Below are 22,069 nucleotides of genomic sequence, written 5' to 3'. Positions count from 1 at the left end.
ATGCAACATCTGCAAGTTGTTTGGTTGCCTGCATATGGACTTCCTGCATTAGGGGATCAACTTTGGCACGTTGTTTGGTTGCCTGCATTGTCTCGGCGCATACAACTACACGCTATTTGGTTGCCCGCATGGGTATGATTAAGAGCTAGGACTTGCACTTAGCACATAGGGTTAAGAGCTAGCAGAGGAAGGGGGAGAAGAAATGCAGTGTGCGCCGGACCATGGCGACTGCGGTGGATAGTGGCCGTGGCGCCGTGTCCGACATGACGAGCATGGAGTCGTGGGCGAGCGACCCCGTCGGCCACGGCGAGCGACACCGTCGACGAACTACTTGCGGTGCTCGCGCAAAGACTGTGGATAGAGGAGGAGAATGCAGTGCTTGCGTCATGGTATTGTCCGTGCAGTAGGATGAGAGAGGAGGCCGAGATGCTCGACACCGAAAACGACTCTAGTGTAGTGGGACGAGAGAGAGGAGGCCGAGAGGAGGCCAAGATGATCGACCCCGTCGGCTGCGCGGCGAACTGCAGTGTGCATGGAGGCAGAGGACACAAGAAAGCAGTGTGTGCGCCATTGCAGCGTCAGTGCAGTAAGAGGACGACAGAGAGTAGGCCGAAATGAGCGATGCCGGAAACGACTCTAGTGTAGTAGGATGCGGGCAAGGAGATCAAGCGGAAGGGCGTCGGCGTCGAGAGGATCAAATAGGAGGGCTCTGAGCAGAGGACAGAGGAGCTCGACATGGCGGTGTGAGTGCACTAGAATGCTGTTCAAGGAGAGATGAAGCTACGATCGTCGAAACCAAAAACTTACAACACGAATGTTGTGCGAAAATGCGAGATCAGGCTGCTGGTCAAAGGAAATTTCAAACGATCGATCGTGCGCGACGAATCTAACAAAATTCATCCGGAATAGCTCCAAACGGGGACACGAAATAAAGAATTTTCGCCCGACAAAACTACGAACCGATCGCTTGAATGAAACCGTAGCATCGAGGTGCATCTTTTTCGTGTAGAGCTTACCAAGAATCGAAGCACCATATTGTAGATCAGAGGGACAAGAAAGAGAGGAGATTAGAGAGAAGCTTATTGGAGGTTGAAGAAGACCTCAAGTAATCACCTCGCATCCCTCCCATCTCCACTCGTGCAAGGGCCCGCTCGCTTGCGCTCGCCTCGGCCTGGCTCGCAAGAAACTGCCGATCTGAGCGTTTCCAGCGAGCCAGGCCTAGAGGTGCTTTAAGTCCCGTGCTATGCAGACCCAACAATATATGTAGCCAACCAAATAGCCTGTTTCCTTCCCATACGGGTCTGATTAGGCCTCATGCAGGCAACCAAACACGCCCTATATGTCTCCTCTCTGTTGAGTTGCCTCTTCCTTGGTTATATTTTCTCTTTGTCATACTTCCGATGCGTGCCCCTTACTAGCACCTACACCTAAGAGTCAAAGGGTATTTTTGCACTTAGTTACTACATGACCCTTACTAGCAGTGAATAAGCATTCAGGGAAATACACTTTGGTTCTTGGTTGTATATGCACCCTATGGGGATTTTTTTAATATTTTAATAAAAAGTCAAAATAGGTAAGAACTATTTTGACAAAACACTTGACTTACTTTTGCACTGATATATAAATGTCGACGAAAAAAAAAACAAAAGTTGACCTCACAACAAAAAAGACAAAATTTATTTGCTATTATAGGTCACTATTCACAATTTGAAAAGAAGTCAAAAGGATATTTTTTTTGTGGATTTTATTTCTCACGGGTACAATAGAAGGTCAAGTTTATTTCAAAAATATTTTTAGGAATTTTTGACTTTTTGTTGAATTACTAATTTTTTTCCATATAGAGTGCATATGTCCCCATAGACCAAAAGTTCCCCTCCTTCAGATGATGCGGATTTCGCATTATGACACGTATTTTTGGCTTTTGGGAGCAAATGCTCCATAATGAACAGTAAAATCAAAATGAATTTTAAAAATTCTGATTTTTTGTAGATAGTCATATTAGTGTAGCTAGTTTGCTTGAAAATTTTCATGCCATATGGGATAGCAATGGCTCGTCGGTGAGAAAAAAAAAACTAAGTGTAACATTTGGAGGTAACATTCGGCGTTCGACTTGTTTCTTTTGCACATGTCAAAACGCTTAAGTTTTTTCCCTGAAAAATTTACATACACCATTTGAGTGTGACAATGAACACACATAAAATTTTCAATTTTTTTGGACATTTATAAAATCCATTTGTGGCACATGCAAATGGCTCTAAGGTGTGCGGAAATCCATTTACATGTACCATTTGAGTATGTGCTCTCTGGAGTCAAAATGGATTTCCGCATTCCCATCCCCGTTAAAGCATCATGCAAGCCCATGGTCTGTCTATTCCAGAGTGCCCCTCAACAAACTTCAACTTACGTTTACATTGCTAGCTGATAATAAACATAAGATGATATATAGTGATGTCAAACAAAGTCACTATTGTAATATACCCCAGCATATCACCTGTTCGCACATCCCCAGTTCCATTCCTAGTGGAAGCTTTTCGAGTAGGGTGTTTCAGTGCCCAGGCTCATCTGCACCGGGTTAGAAAAAATTCGTAAAAATATCAAAATAAATTCAAAAAATTCTATTTTTTTGTATGGTAGACAATTTGATGCGTGAGACCCGCTCCAAATTTCAAGTAATTTGGACATCTGAGCAGCTCTCAGCAAAAAAGCCGGATAAGTAATTTGGACAAATTTAAAGCCGGACAAGTATTCAAAATACCGCTTCGATGCTTGGCCGGTCTGCAACGTGAACCAAATCACTTGAGCTGTTGTTACGGTTCTTTTGGGTTGGTAAGACCAGATCAGAATAGGAGAAAGAGACAACAAAGAGCCGATCCGCTGGTCCAGTTTTAATAACTATGGCTAATCCAGCTTAGACAAGTCCATGATCTGCCTAATCCAGCTTAGACAAGTCCATGATCTGCCTAATCCAGCTTGCCCATCAAGAAACTTTGACTAGTATTGCATTAGTACCTAATAAACATACAATGATACAGATGTCAAACAAAGTCACTATCATCTCATATTATCTTTGCACTATCATTTCATTCCAATTCATTATTTTTTTATTAGAGCAACTGATCAGTAGCATGTCTCATACGACCATTGGCAAAGAAACTAAAGGGCATTGACTAAAGGAAACTAAAAGAGAATTCAACCTTTCTTGGAGAAAAAGCAGTAACACCCGCCATCTGAATCTGAACCCAGTGCAGATTTAGAGAAACTGAAAACTCGCCGTTAGACCCCTATAAGTACCGGCGTGTTAGTTTGTTTAGGTAGGCAAGATATCATCAAGCAAGCAAAGCAAAGATAAACCACAATCTGCAAGCAAGCACGCAAAGCAAAGATGTCTGAACAGGTTAAGCTCATCGGCACATTGGGGAGCCCATTCGTCCACCGGGCCGCTGCCGCCCTGCGGCTCAAAGGGGTGCCCTACGAGCTTGTTCTGGAAGATCTACAGAGCAAGAGCGAGCTGCTGCTGAAGCACAACCCCATCCACCAGAAGGTGCCCGTGCTTCTTCATGGCAGCCGGGCCATCTGCGAGTCCCTCCTCATCATGGAGTACGTCGACGAGGCCTTCGATGGACCGCCCCTCCTGCCGGCCGATCCATATGACCGTGCCATGGCCCGTTTCTGGGCTCAGTTCCTGGAACAGAAGGTGATCTCCTATATCCTCCTACTGTCCATACAAGCTAGCCGCAATCTTTTTGTTTTTTTCGAAAAAAAGATAACCCCGGCTTTTGCATCCAGCGATGCACACATCCATTTTTATTAATTATAGCCGCCATCTTTTCGTGAGCATGCACTTACCCAACATACACTTGATGGACATGCAAGCAGTGCGCGAGGCCGTTCTGGCTGGCCATGTGGCTGGATGCCAGCGAGGAGCAGAAGGGGTTTGTGAAGGAGATGAAGGAGAACCTGGCGCTGCTGGAAGGGCAGCTCCAAGGGAAGAGGTTCTTCAGCGGCGACTCCATTGGCTACCTCGACGTCGCCGCCTGCGGGCCGGCTCACTGGATCTATGCGTTCGAGGAGGTGACCGGGGTGAGCTTGATGGGCGAGAACGAGTTCCCTGCTCTGCGCCGCTGGGCAAAGGAGTATACCGCGAATGAAACCGTGAAGGAGTGCCTACCGACGAGGGAGCAGCTCGTTGCCCTCTTTACCGCGAAGAAGGACATATACAAGATGATAGCCAATGCGATGCTCCATCAGTAGTAGCAACTCGATCGGTGCAATGCAGTGTGCCAGTATAATTGTGCATGTTGTGTGCTAGAATAAAGTTTGTGGAATGGTGATTCCATAATCTACTGGGATGTATTCTTATGTGTGTGTGTGACATCAAAAATTATGAGTGCTTAATATTGGTGCTATATACTGTACTTCGGCTAAGATTTGACCATACTATCTGTAAAATATATATTTGGAGTAAATTGTCAATGGTCAAAATTACATAAATTTGGTAGTTTCCCAATTACTTATATTTTGGACAAAAAGTGATGGGACAAACCCCAGACCAGCTCGCTGCTCATCTCCTCTCACTAGCTTGGACGAAGGTGGAAGAAGGAGCACACTGGATTTCTCCGGTGCATAAACGCCTCGGCCGCACGAACGACCTTACTTTACGGGGCACATATCCTGACTCGGCTCATACCATCACCATGCCTCGGCAACACATCGACACCTCGATCAGTACATCAGAGGGCCTTTTATACCTGGCTGCACACACACTAGCACATGCACGCACGCACGCAAGACCCGTTCACCACACTGGCCACCGTTTCTTTTTAGTCTGCATATAAGGTTTAGTCAAAGTCAAGCTTGGTAAAGTTTGACTAATTTTAAATTAAAAAATATCAACATTCACAATACGAAATCAATATTTTCAGATGGATCATGAAATGTATTTTCATATTATATAGTTTTAGTATTGTAGATGTTTATATTTTTTAATATAAATTTAGTCAAACCTTATGTAGTTTGACTTTGACCAAAACTTATACGCGGAGTAAAAAGAAACAGAAAGAGTACACGGCCGGCTCACCGACTAACCAACTAATCAAGTCCTACATACATGCACGTCCAGCGATTGTGCAGCTGCACTAACGGCCTCACGACCTTGCTATGCATGTAGCTAACTAACTCAGTGCGTCATCCACACACAACGCCGACTAACTAAACTCATCCAACTAACAATCTTGCATGTTAAGATTACTACTTACACTTTCCCTCCTAATCTTGACTTGTTATCATTGGAGTTGTCGCAGTTCCCATCATCGTCGTCATCATTACGACCGCGGACTCGATCTGGCGCGCTGAAGCCGGTCGCCACCACCACGAACTCGACCTGGCACATTGGCGTATGTTACCACCGTGCCTACTTCATCTTCAGCGACATACACCGAGCTCCTTCTTCACCGGCAGCACATGTATGGCGTCTCTCAGCAACAAACGCCGTCGATGCCGTCGCGCTCAAACGCGAGACTTCCAGGACGCCGCTTCATGGTGTTGCACCGCGCTGCTGCGGCCTCCGTCGCCGCGCAGCACCTCCATGCCGCCACACCGTGCCGCATGTCCGCGGCCTCTGCACCACCACACAGCGCCTTTGCGGCCACCGCGCTCGTCGCAGACTCACTGTGCACCACCTCAGCGTCCGCCATGACAGTTGCAGCGCCACGCACCTCCATAGGCCGACACACGGCCCGGAGCTTCGCGCAGCCGCCAATGAACACCGTCATCGCCGGCACGCCTCCTACATAGCGAACCATCACCAAGAGAACCAAGCTCATGATACCAAATGTTGGAACCAAGGATTGACAAATAATCACAAGAACATGAGGGAGAAGAATTTTTCCGGGCGACGAACACCCGCGGCGACGGACGCCCGCCCCGGCGACAAACGCCGGGGCCTTTTTCTTCCTCTGTATTCACTTGGCTCAACTCCCTTGGACACATACATGGAGGAACACATGCACACACGCAGCACAACTCCGAAAGAACTCTCACGTTGACGGGGCGCATACCACAGTCTGGATGAAGACTACATCTTTTTTAGACTCCTTCTCCTCAGCTCGGCACCGTGGCGCGGTAACAAACCGACGCACTTTACATCAATACACGAGAGGGCTTTTATAGCCAGGCTTCTGCACACACACTACACGCACGCACGCATTACCCGGCTACCACACAGCCAATAACCAATGCATGCACGCTTCACACCCGGCCACTAACTAACCCACGAACAAGCCCCATGCAGCTCCGGCCGCGCGCACGACGCGGCTGCCTCCAACAGACTCCAACGGCGGCAACTAACAGCCACAGCGCCCAGCCGGCGTCTAACTACATGATCAAGATTAATGCTGACAAAAAGAACTATATTCAACAGGATTACAGGAATATAGATCATCATGGTCAACTTTATGTATTGTGTGGCACGCAGCCGCCTCCTTCCCTAACAAAAGTTTAGGATTCCTCTGCCTTTCGCCGCCGCCGTCGCCGGTCCGTCTCGTCTTCAGTGGCCTTAGGGCTATGGCAGCATGGTGGATCCCGGCCCTACCGGCGGCAGGATTTGTTTTCAGATGTTCCTTCAAGTTTTGTTAGGGTTTGTGTTGACGGCAGTGGCTTTCTGAAGATGGAATAAGGTTCTCCCCGCTTAGCCCCTGTCCCGGTGGTGTGTCTAGCATCATCGCTGCGCGTGTGGAGGTACGTCTCTGGCGGATCTGTCTTGGTGGATTTGCTCGGATCTGGCCATAGTACGTCTACGTTCATGTGTCTTGAGGTTGAATCCTTCCGGTCTACGTTACTCTTTATCGGCGGTGGTTGTTGTTCTATTGCGCTGGTCCTATGGGGCCTTGACATGACCGACTTTCCGACTGTCTACTACAACAAGTTTTGTCCGGCTCCGGCGAGCGAGGGGCGATGACGGCGGCACGCCTTCGGCTCGGATCCGTTCTTGTAGTCGACGATGTGTGGCCTAGGAATCTGAATGTAATTTTTACTATTTCTGGTGTTCGTTGTACCGCCATGACTGAAGATGAATAGATTGAAAGTTTTCTCGCAAAAAAGAGTTTATGTACCATAGTCTGGTAGTAAGCATAAAGTTACATAAAAAAAGGACCCTGATAAGTGCCACGGTGTGGCACGTACTTCAGTTGTGAAGTTTTGAATTTGGAGCAATTGCCGGATTGCCGATCTGCAGTTGGCTCCTTGCCGCAGGGTCGCCCAATGGAGGGATTGAAACATTGGAGATGAGGCGAGGGAGCCGAGTTGGGAAGCAAACACGAAAGGGTGTCCAATTGCTTTGTACTATTGGAAATGATTCTAATTAGCCGGCAGATGTAGCACGGGCCTTCTGTCGCCTTCCTTGCTTGACACGTGTCCTGCTTGACCATGCACTCCCTCATCTTTTTTGCAACAACTATTGCAGAACGGTGGCAGCGAACGATGACTGCACCGGTGCTGTGATGCAGCTGGAGATGTGTTGCACTTTTCGCAACACACGCCTTCTTGCAGAAAATTAGGTGTGACGGAGATGTTGTTGCAATTTTGGCAACAAGAGTCTTGTTGCAGAAAAATAGGGAACAAGAGATTGTGCAGCATTATGGGTCTTGCTGCAGGAGATTAGAGAAGAAAAGGTTTTGAATCAAGGGTTTTGTTGCAGAAAATTAAAGAATAGAACATTTTGCAACTAAGGCCTTGTTGCAAAAAGAACAATGATTAGAATCACCCAACTGATCACGACTATAATTGCATCACACGTGCAATCGTCAGATACAAGTTTAATCGAACAACATGCAGCCTTTATCAGCTGCCCAAGACCTACATCACTAGACACGTGCCTCTGCCATTTTTCTAACATCATCTGGGTTGCAGAAGTCATCCCGCAACAACGTCTATGTTACAAAAGCATTAAGATGAGAAAAAATTCTACAGCATCATTTGTGTTGCAGAAGTCCATTCGAAGGCCACACATGTTTCAAAAAAGTTAATGCGAAAAAAAGTCTACAACAAAATCTTTGTTGCAGAAGTTTCCGCAACAAGAGATATGTGCAAACGGTTTCGCAACACTGTCTTTGTTGCAATTGTGAGGAAAGAGTCGGGCCGATGGATGCGCCGGATCAAACAACAGTGAAGGTGGCGGATCTTTGAACATAATCCGCCGGCGGACGCGTAGGGTCGCCCTTGTAGTATATATCTAGCTTTTTCTTAAGGAAATAAGAGCATCTACAACCGAGCTCCTCAAATGCCCCTAATATGTCCATGCGGACGGCCCGGTCACTGATCCATAAAAAAACTCGACCCAGCTGCACCCCTCATACCGGCTCTATACGTCGGAGCCGACCGACACCCCTCATATCGAACCCATATCTTGGGGGATATAGGTAGGCCCGTACGCGCCCTGGAGTGTCCGCCACGTCGGACAAACCCACTATGGCCCACACCGTCTCCACACATGTTTCCATAAATACCCCGAAGCCGGACGATCAAACCCTAGTCAACCTTTCTGCTCCACTCGACTTCATTCTCCTCCCCCTCCTCTCTCCTCCCTATCCCCTCCCCTCCCCTCCGACATGTCTGGGAATGGATCGACAGTGACTTTGACAGTCTGACTCGATCGACTAGGAGAAGCTTGTCTGGCGACGAGGAGGAGCTAGCGCTCCGCATTCCGCTCAGCTGATCGAGGATGGATCGGGCGGGAGCTCTTCATCCACGGCATCGGCGGCGGCCCAGGTGGGTAGCTGTAGCTCCATGGCGCCCCACGGCAGCCCAACACGGTCCCTGCCTGTTCGTTAGGCGGCAGGGGTCCAGTGGTGCCTGGCACCGACAACAGCTGCTCCTCCTGGGCGAGACCGGGTGCTCCTGTCCACAAGGTAGTTGTAACCCAATTGCTGCGTGTATCAGCGCGCAAGGAAGAGCGCGGCAGAGGAGGCCGCCAACTGTTTTGAGTGTGGGTCTTGCATATCCGCGCCGGAGCCGCTGGCCCCCTCCAGCGACGATGACGAGGCCCTCTGTGACGCCATCCGCCGCTCCTACACGTTCGAGGAGACGGACGCCCACTCACGTCGCCGCAAAAATGTGGCGGCGCTCCGCATCGGGATCCAAGAGTCCTAGCGGTTGGCAATGCAAACGGCACTCCGCCCAGACCAGGTTCTTGCACCAGTGCCTTGCCAGTTGCATCCGTCCTTCCTGGTGTAGAATTGTGGGATGGAGGCAAGGAGGAGGCAAAGCTACGCTAGCCGCCGCTTGCGAAGAAGAGAGTGCAACGGGATGGGAGGAGGGATCGGGTGAGAGAGTCCGAAAAAGAAACTAGGGTTGCTAGGCATCATGAGCGCGCCCTTTATGTAGCCGCCAAACACAAGCGACTTAAGAAAAATTTCTAGAAGCCCACAGGTGGGTTCGTGCGTGGTGGCTGTCCGGCTGTGGTCTGTTCGACAGACGGCTCTGGTTAGTGGGATCAAACCACGCGTAGCTTCTTTTTGGAAGCCAAGACTTTATTACTCAAAGATTACAAAGTTTGGAATACAAAAAGGAGCTTTCAGTTGGTGGAGACATTTCCGTAGACGACGAGGCGCCTACGGTGACTTCGTAAATCTCAAGATGATATGCCGGCTCAGTCTCTCGAAGGTGTTCATAAGGATAGGGTATGTACGTGCGTCCATAGGGGTGAGTGTATACGCGTATGTATGAGCGTTTGCGTTTATACTGTGTTAAAAAAAGGGAACATTTACATCTGTGCCCCTAACTCGAACCCACTACTCATATTTGCCCCTAATTTTGAAGCATGCTCAAATTTGCCCCTCTGCCGTTAAATCACTACTCAGAAATGCCCTTCCGTACAGTACTGTAGCACTTTCCGTCCAATACTGTAGCACTTTTCGTCTGCTACAGTACACATGGGCCTTTGACTGGACGGAAGAGCATTTCTGAGTAGTGACTTAACGGCAGAGAGGCAAATTTGAGCATGCTTCAAAATTAGAGGTAAATATGAGTAGTGGGTTCGAGTTAGGGGCAGAAATGCAAATGGTCTAAAAAAAGAGCCAGTATGCGTGAGCCGACTCCACGGGCGCGACACGGGCCCAAATAATCCTGACAGGCCAGGTCCCCGTGCGAGCCGGTGCACACGGGCAGCAGGCTTGCTGACGCGTGAGCCGATCGATGATGCTAGTACGAGCGTGACACAGGCCCCGGCCAGCGTGATCGAACCAGCACGTCATGGGGCCAACAGTCCTGATAGGCCAGCCCAGTGCCTGGGGCCGAAGTCATCGACAGGCTTCTAGCCTCCCTATAGTGCGCGGGGCAACGCACACCAGGGTCATCACAGGTGCTACCGAAACTGCCTGATGATTGTGGCCCTATGCGACCCTGCGGTCCACCCATAATAAACTGTCGGGGCAGGTCGGCCCGGTGCTTGCTGGTCGAGCAGATCAGACGGCACAAAGAGCCCCCCACGACAGGCCGCATCCTGGAGTAATAGCATAGTCTCTCCTGGGTCTTAAAAATTTTATTCACACAAAACTTGACAAGAACTTATGAGATAAGTTAGTATAAATTAATTCAAAACTTTAACATTCTCTATTGTAGCAAATTACTAAAATTATAATTAAACATTGCACACTAAATGTGTCCATATATTTAATATTGGTATCCACCAACAGAAACACTAAATAAGCAAGCATAAGCAAACAATGTAATTATAATAGTAAACTGTCAAAACAGAAGAGTCTGTAAAGGAAAAATAGTCAATAAACAAGAGAACTGTACAAAGAAAGACTAGCAACAGAGACCCAACAGATATCAACTCTTTTGTGGAGATCAAGCAGGTATTAACGTGAAAAATACCTTTGACGAGTGTCGTTGGATGCCACGTCGAACTTAGATTGTCGTTTTTTGTACTATGTGGGTTCTCTTCTTGTCTTGACTGCTGAAAATTCTTCTCAAACTCTAGTGGAGCATTAATTCAATGTCATATAACATACTTCACGAAATATTTTTTACCATTTTAACCTTTCCTTGAGAATTTTTATTTAGTTAACTATTTTCACAATCCAGGTGCATATTTTTGGTTGAAATAGATGAACATTCAGCACAGATGATATAACATTTTTTTTCTAAAAAGTGTTATTTTGCACTGAGCATTTTCCCCCCTAGCTATCCATTCAATTGTGGTGAATCATGGGGACACTTGTAGTTTAAGAAAAGTTGTGCCATGTTCACAGTTCTTGCTTCACCAATTTCTATATTTGTACTCCCTCCTTCCACGTATATAGAGCCTAATGCGTTTTTCAAGGCTACCTTTGATCACATGTTAGAGCAATAATATATGACATGCAAGTTAAACAAATCACACCATCAAATTCGTACGTACAAGAAGCTTCTAATGACGATGTAATTTTCATATTATACATCTCATATATTATTAATCTTATCAATAATCAACGGCACCCTCGAAAAATGTAGTAGGCTCTGTATATAGGGAAGGAGGGAGTACCATTTATATGGGCTCTTAATTAATTTGAAGATATCATCTTTGATTGAACAAACGATACAAATGTGTCATGGTTTGGATTGTACAATTTAGAATTGTGTGGCTCTGAATTTTCACACCATGTTATAATACACATTCTCTTTATAAACATGTGCTATTAAAATAACACCGGAAAGTAAACTAGCCACTAAAAGGAAACTTTTTAATGTAGAAAGGCACAATCGGGAAAATACACATGATCTCTTTGGTGCTCCACACCCCTGTACGAATATTAAACGTAAAAAATACCAAAAAAGCAAAAAAATCTGAAGGAATATCAAAGTTGGGTTCCCAATCTATTCTCGTGTCAAGTTTTGTGAAATATACCAGGAATTGTATCTGTGGCGAAGGAAATATTGTCCGAACAAAAATCCATTAAAACAGTCTTTTTTTGTACATAGGATTTTTTTTTATCTTTTTTGCCATGCATACCTTTCCTGATATATTTTTTCATGAAATTTTACACGAAAGTATATCGAACACCCAAATTGATACTCCAAAATTCCAGTTTTTATTTCAAATTTCTCTGTATTTTTTTGAACTTAGTGTTTATATAGGGGGGGTGGAGCACCGGTGCTACAAATCCTCTTCCGGCTGGAAGTACTACTAGTAGTGTTGGGAGCGGCTATGTCTCACCCGCAGCAAGACACAAGCTCGTCTCGCCTCAACATCCCTACTAATGGGCCGGCCAAGTAGCTTGAGGCAGGTTAATTTGTTTCCCTTCTCTGTTTTTTATTTGTTTTTCTTCTGTTCCTATTTTCGAAATTAATCCAAAAAATATAATCAAAACTAAAAAATTAAAACCCACAAATTTGAAAAGTGCTAATGCAATGCAAAAGTATAGAGGCTGCATCTATTAATCTGGATCGGAGGGAGTAGCGTAATTTTTTAAATGTTGATTGTATCAAAAAACAAATTGAGACATTTAAAATGAGTTCACACGTTTTCAAAAATATTTCATGATTAAATGTCGACACATTTCAAAAATATTTATACAATGTACAAAAAAACAATATTTCCATGTGTATTTGAATGTCGACACATTTCAAAAATATTTTAGTGACATTTAAAAACAATATTTATACAATGTACAAAAAATATTCATGAGTTTTAAAAAACTCATATCAATCCAAAAAATTCATGTATTTGATAATTGTTCAACACGTATTCAAAATATGTATTTCAAAAATGTTAATCATGTATTGGAAAAATTTTAAGCATGTATTAATATGTATATGATGTATACGAAAATGTAAAATGTGTATGAAAAAAAGTAGACATGTGTTGAAAGAAAAGGAGAAAAAGAAAAAGAAAGAAAAAACTGGAGAAAACAATACAAAAGGGGGTGAAAACCGAAGAAAGAAACAAAGAAAATCTTATAAACCTGAGGGAAAAAAAGACAAAATAAATATATCTCACTTGTCATATGGGAAGAGCTACCGTATGACAAGTGACATATATTTATTTCACTCTTCTCATATACATAGCTAGGCACCTAACTCGAATAGTACATGCCAAGAAGAATTAGTTGAGCGTGCCGAATTGAACTGACACGCTGGTCTATCAGTAGCGCATTTCAGTGTGAACTGAATTAATCTACTACTACCTGCTACAAGTTCCCACAAATTTGTACTAGTTGCTGAAATTACACAACAGCATCACCTCAAAAGTGCAGAACAGAGAAAAGAACAGCACATGCCATGAACGTGTTCTGGCGTTAAATGTTAACTGCAGTTCCAAACAATCGGCTGCTTGCAGTTTGTAGAAGGTTCGATCCGAGAAGAGAACCGAGTTCTAGATTAATTTCACCTGAAATTTTTCTTTTATAAAAGGCACAATCTGAATTTCTGGCCACTTTCCAGTTGTGCTCCAATCTGATATATTGCTGTACTCCACAATATAGCATGCATTTCTGGCTGCTTTGTCATGTCATCCGTTTTGGAACTATGACCCAGATTTGTAAAGACTAGACGAACCCTTGTCCTCGCTTAATGCCTTCTGAATCGCGTCCTGCAGGTCACCGAACCTCCGAGTCCTCTCGGTGGATGCGTCTCTTTGAAGAGAAGCCAGCTCAGGTTCATCATTCATAATCTTGTCTGTCACATTTGAACAACGCGGAAAGAAGCGTTTACAGAGTTCAGCTGGTAAAAAAAACATTGAGCTTGCAGTTAGTACAGATCCATAGACTGTTGGGTTTCACAGTTCAGCTACGCAAGCTTTCTTATTCAGAATGTTACAGCAGATAATCTAAATAAGTGAGTACTGCTATTTAGGTTGAAAATATAAATAATGTAGAAGCACGGTGGTTATACAAAGGCAATCTGTGCCTCACCTGTTTTGGAGAGGGCTCTCGTCCGAGCCAAGTGTTCGTCATTCATTATGAAAGAAGTTTCATTTAGATCAATGGTTGCCTGTTCTTTCCCTGAAGGTGGATTTGCCCCAGAATCAAGGGTGGACTCCGAAGTACCGTCCACTTGAGCAATGTCCATTGCTACCCTTGCCTCGATTGGTAACATTATCCTCGCCAAAGCAACTACATAGCATGCAAATAATTGAGTAAAAACAAACTTCCAGGAGAAAAAAAAGTAGCACATTGGCTAGTTGAGCATGGCGGACTTCACTCCCACATGCAAAATGCAACCATGTGTGCAAGCCAATACCAAACAAACAATTTTGAACACTACACATTATGTAGATGAATATTACCTCGGCTTTCGAGGTACAACAACTTTCCAGGTTCACAGTCGCCAGCCCTTGCAAGAGAAACTGATGCTTCTACAAGTTGTGGATCCCATCTTTCAGCTTGCTCCAGTATCTCAATGCATAACCTATCTTTAGGAGACAGTTTTCCTTCTTCAGTATACCCAAAGTAATCCCCATGATTTGTAAGTCTCCTTAAGATATGAACTGCTTTTCTTCCATGTACAAGGATCCTTGGTACCTTTTTATCAGCTGGTCTCTCCAATCTCTTGTTGTATTCACCGTTCAGAATGTCATCCAAGTAATTTCAAAAAATAAAATAAGAATGTCATCCAAGTTGTTGTTCCCCTTTTCTGCTTCTGTCAACATTGGAATTGTGACCCACCAATTGCGTGTTGATTCTAGGATTGCTCTGAGGATTACTGATGGCGGTCCTGGAGGCATACTCTAGATCAGACGCTGCACCCCCCCTCCCCAAATTTTGCGGAGATCTAACTCTGTGGCATATGGAAGAATTGGGCCAAGGTGCTCGTCTCCTAAGGGCCGACCTGAACCCATCCTTGTCCTCGTTGAATGCCTTGAGAAGTGTGTCCTGCAGGTCATGGAACCTCCGCTTCCTCTCGGAGGATGCTTCTCTTTCGAGGGAACCATTTTCGTCATCCATGATCTTGTCAAGCACATTCGAACATCGCGGGAAGAAGCGTTTACCGAGCTCGACTGGTATAAACATTGAGCTTGCAATTAGTCCCGACCCATAAAGTTGGTAAAACATAGTTTTACAGTTGAATCCCAAAAATGTTTGTGCACAAGTGCACAACTAGCACACCTAGTTCAAACAGCCCCCCCCCCCCCTCTCTCTCACGCAGAGAGGAAAGACTAATCATTAGCATAACCCCTGATTCGCATTTTGTATGATTATTATAGACAAGTGCATATTTGCTCTAAATATCTAGTTTTCACTCTTCAATTATTTAGATCATATGGATTGATAACATGTTGGATTTCAATTTCAACTACAAAAGCTTTCTTATTAAGAATGCTACAGCAGCTAAGCTAAAGAAGTGTATTATTAGGTGGAATATATGAATAATAGTAATATATAAGAACCGTGGTTATACAAAGGCAAGTTGTGCCTCACCTGTTTTGGAGAGGGCTCTCATCCGAGCTAAGTGTTCACCGTTCATTTTGAAAGGATTTTCATTTAGATCAAGGTTGGCCGATGTATCTTTGTTAGGTGGATTTGAACTAGAACCAAGGGTAAATTCAAACGTACCATCCACTTGAGCAATGTCCATTGCTACTCTTGCCTCATTTGGAAACATTATCCTCGCCAAAGCAACTACATAGCATGCAAATAATTGAGTAAGAACACAACTTCCAAGAGAAGAAAAAAGTAGCACATTGGCTAGTTGAGCATGGCGAACTTCACTCCACATGCAAAATGCAACCATGTGCAAACCAATACCAAACAGGCAATTTTGAACAATACACATTTTGCAGATGAATATTACCTCGGTTTTCGAGGTACAACAACTTTTCAGGTTGACAGTCACCAGCCATTGCAAGAGAAACTGATGCTTCTTCAAGTTGTGGATCACATCTTTCAGCTTGCTCCAGTATCTCAATGCATAACCTCTCATTAGGAGACGGTTTTCCTTCTTCAGTATTCCCAAAGTAATCCCCTTGTCTTGTGAGTCTCCTTGAGATTTGAACTGCTTTTCTTCCATCAAATGTAAGATCGGAAGGTCGAGCACCTTTCACTAAAAGAGAGACAATAATTTTAGGATCTCTTCGCCTGGCAGCAATGTGAAGAACAGTATAACCTCTTGGATTTCTATGATTAACATCTGCAAGTGCGATGTCCAGAAGTTTTGTTGTGATTTTCGAGTCACAATGTTCTACAGCATAGTGCAATGCAAATGCATCATCAAGATTAGTCTGCCCTTCCTTGAGCAGCTTCTTCACTAGCTTCACATCATCAGAATCAAGAGCTTTGAGTATCCTTCTTACATGTTCGTCGGGAAATCCCTTGTCGTCGGGTGAAACTAACCCAAGAGTTAGCCTTGAACCAATAATTTGCTTGATAACATCTGGAGGCAATGCTTTCTCAAGAGTAATCATATCAAGATTTGATCGGACTACCATCTCAAGGCATCTCTCGAGCAGTTTCATGCAAGATTTATTGCATAAGTTTGCAACAGATAAGATCAATGGAAGGTTATCCACTTCAACATTATCAAGGGCGTCAAGGAGACGCCGCTGCATGAAAAAAAAAAGGCATAACGTGTCTTAATATTGGCTCCTTAGAAATGCGAAACAATACGACAATATTGTTACAAGTAGTAACTCGACAAGAATTATCATCATGTGATAGACACACAAGTCATCTGCATCAAAGTCAGAACTATATATCAAATTACAAATACCAAAAAAAATCGGGAAAAGCAAATTTTTAATTAAGGCCCCGTCTCAAAATTGCTAGCATATAAACATTAGGAATCTTAGGTGCTATTATAATTGTCAACTGTCGGTAATCATGGAGTCTAGATTTGAATAGTTTGACCCAAGCATGTTTTTCATGAACTGCCTTCTGTGATGCAATAAGAAGTAGGCCCATGCCCCGTATCAAGTTATCAACACCACTCATGCGTTCAATAGTTTTTCTCAAACACGCCTGGAAGTGCAGCATTTTCATGATTTGAACAGTTATCTTTCTTTTCCCTAAAAAGATGAAAACAAGAATCCCTTGAAATATCATCAAAATGACACAACGAACTACCGATTGCATCATTTGCATATTGAACACATCTAACGTTACACCTTTTGAAATTGAAAGAGATGACACATTTATGCCATCACACACAGACAACTCGATTTATTCCCACTCCTAAATCAAATTGAGTTAGAAGTGAGTCTTTCTTCTTGAACCTAAATGGATGTTGCACCCTAGTACGGATCTCCAAACAACTCAACATGTCCTAGTACCCAACAAAAAATTCACCAATTTAAAGAGTACAGCATATTCAGCACAAGTGTAATGTTTATCTCTATTTTGTAATAGTATTGAATTAAAGAATTTTAGATGAAATAGTATGATAGGGTCAGGATCTATCTTATTCAGCTGAAATATAGCATTAAAGAAATCGACACAACAGAGAAGGGGAGGAAGAGGTGGACCTGGAAGAGGTTGGTGAGCTCGCCGACCTGGAAGGTTGATGCGGCGAAGAGGACCTGCACCATGAAGGAGATGGCGGGGTGGCAGCCAAGATGGGCGCAGCCGTTCTCATCGACGCAAAAGCATGCCGACTTGGGAAGGTCACGGACGCGGCTGGTGTACAGGTAGTCGAGCACCAGCTGCAGCGCCTCGTACCCAACCTCCACCTCCTCGCCCAGAAGCTCACGGACGGTCAGTCGGTCACCCTTGGCGACGGCGGTGCGGTGCACGAAGAAGGCGTGCAGGAAGGGACTCCGTGCGGAGAGCACGGGGCGGTGCACATGCAGGTCGGGGGCGCCGGGCATGACAATGCGCATGTCGGCAAGGAAGGCAAAATCGTCTGGCGAGCGGAAGACCGCGGCAAGGTTGTCGGAGAGGTGGCGGAGCGCCTCTATGTCCGCGTCCTCCATGGAGTTGTTGTGGTCAGAGAAGGCGGTGGCGACATGGCTGGCCGGAGTCTCCAACTCCATTGGCGTTGCGGCGGTTCCATGCAATTCAAGATCCCAGTTGGTGGGTAGGTCCTGTTTCGTGCTTTCGGCACCATAAGAGCTGGAATTCACCAAATGCATGTTGATTGTAGGATTTCTCGGATGATTACTAACGATGGACCTCATGGCACACTCTATATGAGCAGCTGGACCCCCAACTTTTATGGAGATTTCTTTAATGCCTGGCATACGCTCAATGCGGACAAGTTGATGTTGGTCCATTTGGAGGATGGCATTGAAGCCTAGTTTGAGCTTCCAGAGATTAGGCATTGCATCCGTCTCAAATTTTAGCCAAGGGATACCACTCATACACCTCAACTTGAAGTACTTGAGAACTGAGAACCCAGTCATCTTGTCAAAGAGGATCCTTTGAGCAGGCGCGCACCGCACATACAGTGACAGAGCAGTGAGGGCAGGCAATCCTCTGAGAATATCAACACAACTCATCTGCAGTTCCACCACTGCAATCTTCAGAATGCATAAGTTACCATGTTCTTTAATCCACTTAGGAATTCGGGAAAATATGATGCAGCTGTGCGGCGAGCATTCAAATCTCTGGAGAAGTGGGAAAGGTTCCAATTCATCCCAGGAAATGATTACTTTTGAGGCACCAGGAACAACAATATCTTTAACCGATGGGCCATGAGACACTACTATAATTTTCAGGTTGCCATGCCCTCCTAGTAAAGAACCCAGAGCTTCCATGTTTTTCTCTGGACGGCCAGAAGGATGTGCAGAAGAAATGGTAAGATAAAGATCTTGCAGGTAGTTCAGGTTGCCAAGGCTCCACAGACTGTTTACAGAGTCAGTCATGCTGCCAATCCAATCCAGCAGATTTGTGTCAACAGGAAGGGTCAGGTGCAACAAGTGTGGGAGATATATAATATCCCATGGGATGGCAGTGACTCTTGGTGCATCTATAATATCCAGCGTTTCCAAACATTGCAGCTTTCGCATTTGGTTTGGTAGTTTTATGCACACATCACTTGTAATCTTCAAATATCTCAACTGCAACAGTTCTGAAATCCCAGTGAGGTCTATGGGGTCATGGTCGCCACAATGACCAGATAGTTGAAGGTTCAGAACACGGAGAACCTTGAACTCTCCAATACAAGGCATGCACTCGAACAATCCAACAAAATTAAGTGACCGAACTTGCGCCTTTGTGATGTTTACAGGTGTCTTGGCATAACTTGCATTGGCAAAGAGGAGAGATAGCCGACGGGCCTGATGAGAAAGTGATATATTCTTTCGATTATAATCTACTACCACAATGAAATTCTCTTCCGCAGACTTGTGTGCAAGAAGATCACGTACCACTTCATGAACAGTACAGGACAACACCTTATTGTTGTAGTTGATATTTAAAGGTTGGATGAATCTTCTATCAATAAGTTCATCGAAATAGATTCCTGCAGCTTTCTCCATCCAGTTTTGATCTTTTTCCTTCCCTTTTCGTGTATTGATGAAGGCTTCAGCCACCCATTGCTTCACCAGATCATCCTTCCAGACTATGGAGCCCTCTGGATACATATGAAGATACAGCAAACATGTCTTCAGATGATGAGGAAGATCATTGTAGCTGAGGTTCAGTACTTGTCTTGTTCTTTCCGAAGTAGAACTTGACCATGATTGTGACCACAAGGAATCACGTATGTATGTCAGGAAATCCAGTGATACTGCTGTCTGTTGATTTGCCAAATGACGAGCTATGTTGATCGTAGCTAGCGGCAAACCACCACATACATCAACAATTTCATTTGAAACTTGTTTAAGTTCTTCAGGACAGTCACTTCCAGAACCAAAAAGCCTGTTAAAGAACAGCTTTCTTGAGTGATCGTCATCAAGAGGTTTCATCACGAAAACATGTTCTGAGTGATCACAGCAACATGTTAATGCAACATCTTCAATCTGTGTAGTTATTATTATTCTGCTGCCATGGTTTCCATTTGGAAAAGCATATTTGATAATATCCCATGCTGATGCGTCCCACAAATCATCAATAATAATTAGGTACCTGCCAGGAATTCACGCATATCAGATATATTGTGTCAGGCTAATAGTAGAAATGCAGTTTGATGTGTTTACAGTAAACTAGAATAAATAGCATAAGAGAACTGGGTTAACAGTGCCTTTTATCTTGCAGATGTTTGCTGATATTGATGTCGCTGATGCCAAGTTCATTAGAATTGGCATGTAGTGGCCGCTTCTTCTGGTGGAGTTGCGAGAACAAGTCGCAGAAAAGTATCTGCATATCTGGCTTTTTAGACACTCGAATGAAAGCTCTGCAATCAAATTGCATCCCAATTCTGTTGTACAACACTTTGGCAAGTGTGGTTTTACCCAGACATCCAGATCCAAGGACAGATACCACCTTGAGCTGCTGCTGACCTGCCGCAATATCAGCCACCAGTGAGTCGATAAACTCATTCATCCGGCCATCAATTACAACGTGATCGTTGGTTTCTTCATAGTGCATTGGAAGCATATGGCCAGTGGACAAGAATGTACGTCTCCTCAAGTTGCTGCAACAATGGAGCTTATATCTGTCATACCGTTCAATGGCCTCCTGGACATAGATCCTGAAATGTGAAATTTTTTCCGCAATCTTGGGCTTCTTGGGAAGACGAGGGACAACACTAACATGAACGCGTTTGCTGGTCTTGACACCATGTTCTGACACTTGCGTGACGTATGTGATCTGTTTGTACCATTTGAGCCTCTTCTTTATGGTCATCATCTTCTTGTTTTTCTTCTTCTTGTTTCTGTTGAAACGGTCAGGTGGCACAGATGAAAGGCTGTCAATGTAATCCTCCATGTCGTAAGACAGATCACGTGCCTCATTCATCCAGCACATGGCTATTGGGGGATGGTCATCCACCTCTGACAGTTCATCAAGGTAGGAGCTTATCTCTTCAACATCATCTTTGAGGAGGCGCAGCCCATCCATCACCCTCTTGGAGAAGAATTTCTGAGAAGATGAATCATCTAGGAGCAGCATGTCCAGCTTCCCAACAAGAGCTCTCATGGCGCCCAAGGAAGCACTGATCACCCAACAATGGCCCTGGAGGAGATGGAACTTGGCGGCGTTGGACTGGAGCATGGAGAGAGTGTTCATGTCCCAACCAGCACCAGCGCCTGAGTAGCTGCCTTCGTCCTGTATCCTGGGAGGCTTCCTGTCCAAGAAGCTGCCGGTGAAGCTGGCGGCTTCGTCCTTGACCGTGAGAGGTTTCATGTCCGAGTGTCTGCCAGTGAAGCTTGCAGCTTCGTCCTTGATCCTGGGAGGTTTCATGTCCGAGTGGCTACCGGTGAAGCTAGTGGCTTCATACTTGATCCTTGGAGGTTTCATTTCTGAGTGGCTACCGGTGAAGCTGCTGGCTTCATCCTTGATCCTGGGAGGTTTCATGTCCGAGTAGCTGCCGGTGAAGCTGGTAGCTTCGTCCTTGATCCTGAGAGTGTTCATTTCCGAGCCGCCCCCGGCGAAGCTGGCCACGTCAGCGTGGGGCTGGGCAGCATTCATGTCCCAGGCACTGGGGCCCATGCTGACGCCGGAGAGGCTATTACTGGGGGTGGCAGCGGTGGCAGGGAGACTGGGGAGTCCTGTAAGCTGGCTGAGGTCGGTGCGCGGGCTGTGCGTGATGGGGTCGATGCCCATGTGGAGTAGCTTCTTGCGCAGGTTCGTGTTCCAGTAATTCTTGATAAAATTGCCTGTCCTTCCCGGCAGATGGGTCGCAATCGCCGACCACCTGTTTAAAGCTCAACTCATCAGCAGCAACAGAGTGGCTGGCACCGGAGTTGGAGAAGATAGTACAACAGAAGCAACAGAGAACAATATACATACTTGTTACCGAGCACGGAGTGGAGGTGGATGGTGATTTTCTCCTCATCATCGGTGAAGGGTCCGCGCTTGATGTCGGGGTGGAGGTAGTTGGTCCAACGGAGGCGGCAGCTCTTGCCGCAGCGGTTGAGGCCGGCGCGCTTGGGGAAGGTTCGCCAGTTGCCGCCGGTGCCATGCAACTTGATGTAGTCCACCAGCAGCCTGTCCTCCTCCTCCGTCCACGGGCCCTTCTTCACGGGGGCCTCACTGCCACAGGACGGCGACCTCCCCAT

The 22,069-nt window shown here is 45.3% G+C and overlaps 1 protein-coding gene and 1 pseudogene across 1 annotated transcript; one reads left to right on the top strand and one right to left on the bottom strand.

Moving 5' to 3' along the window:
- The first annotated feature begins 3,352 nt into the window (after positions 1-3,352).
- LOC119331563 (probable glutathione S-transferase) lies at positions 3,353-4,458 on the top strand. Its single transcript, XM_037604726.1, has 2 exons — positions 3,353-3,694; positions 3,877-4,458. Exons 1-2 carry the CDS (start codon positions 3,383-3,385, stop codon positions 4,249-4,251), a joined length of 687 nt encoding a protein of 228 aa, XP_037460623.1. The 5' UTR covers positions 3,353-3,382; the 3' UTR covers positions 4,252-4,458.
- An 8,600-nt stretch (positions 4,459-13,058) lies between these two features.
- LOC119334645 lies at positions 13,059-22,069 on the bottom strand (annotated as a pseudogene).

The sequence above is a fragment of the Triticum dicoccoides genome, chromosome 7A (assembly GCF_002162155.2).
Source record: "Triticum dicoccoides isolate Atlit2015 ecotype Zavitan chromosome 7A, WEW_v2.0, whole genome shotgun sequence".
In the NCBI taxonomy this organism is placed as follows: domain Eukaryota; kingdom Viridiplantae; phylum Streptophyta; class Magnoliopsida; order Poales; family Poaceae; genus Triticum; species Triticum dicoccoides.
Note: the sequence above shows the minus strand (reverse complement) of the source record. Positions and strands in the feature narration are given on the sequence as shown.

Coding starts and splice junctions, on each gene's coding strand:
- LOC119331563 (XM_037604726.1), top strand. CDS start 3,383: ATGTCTGAACAGGTTAAGCTCATCGGCACATTGGGGAGCCCATTCGTC. Junction 3,695..3,876: donor CTCAGTTCCTGGAACAGAAG/GTGATCTCCTAT, acceptor ACATGCAAGCAG/TGCGCGAGGCCGTTCTGGCT.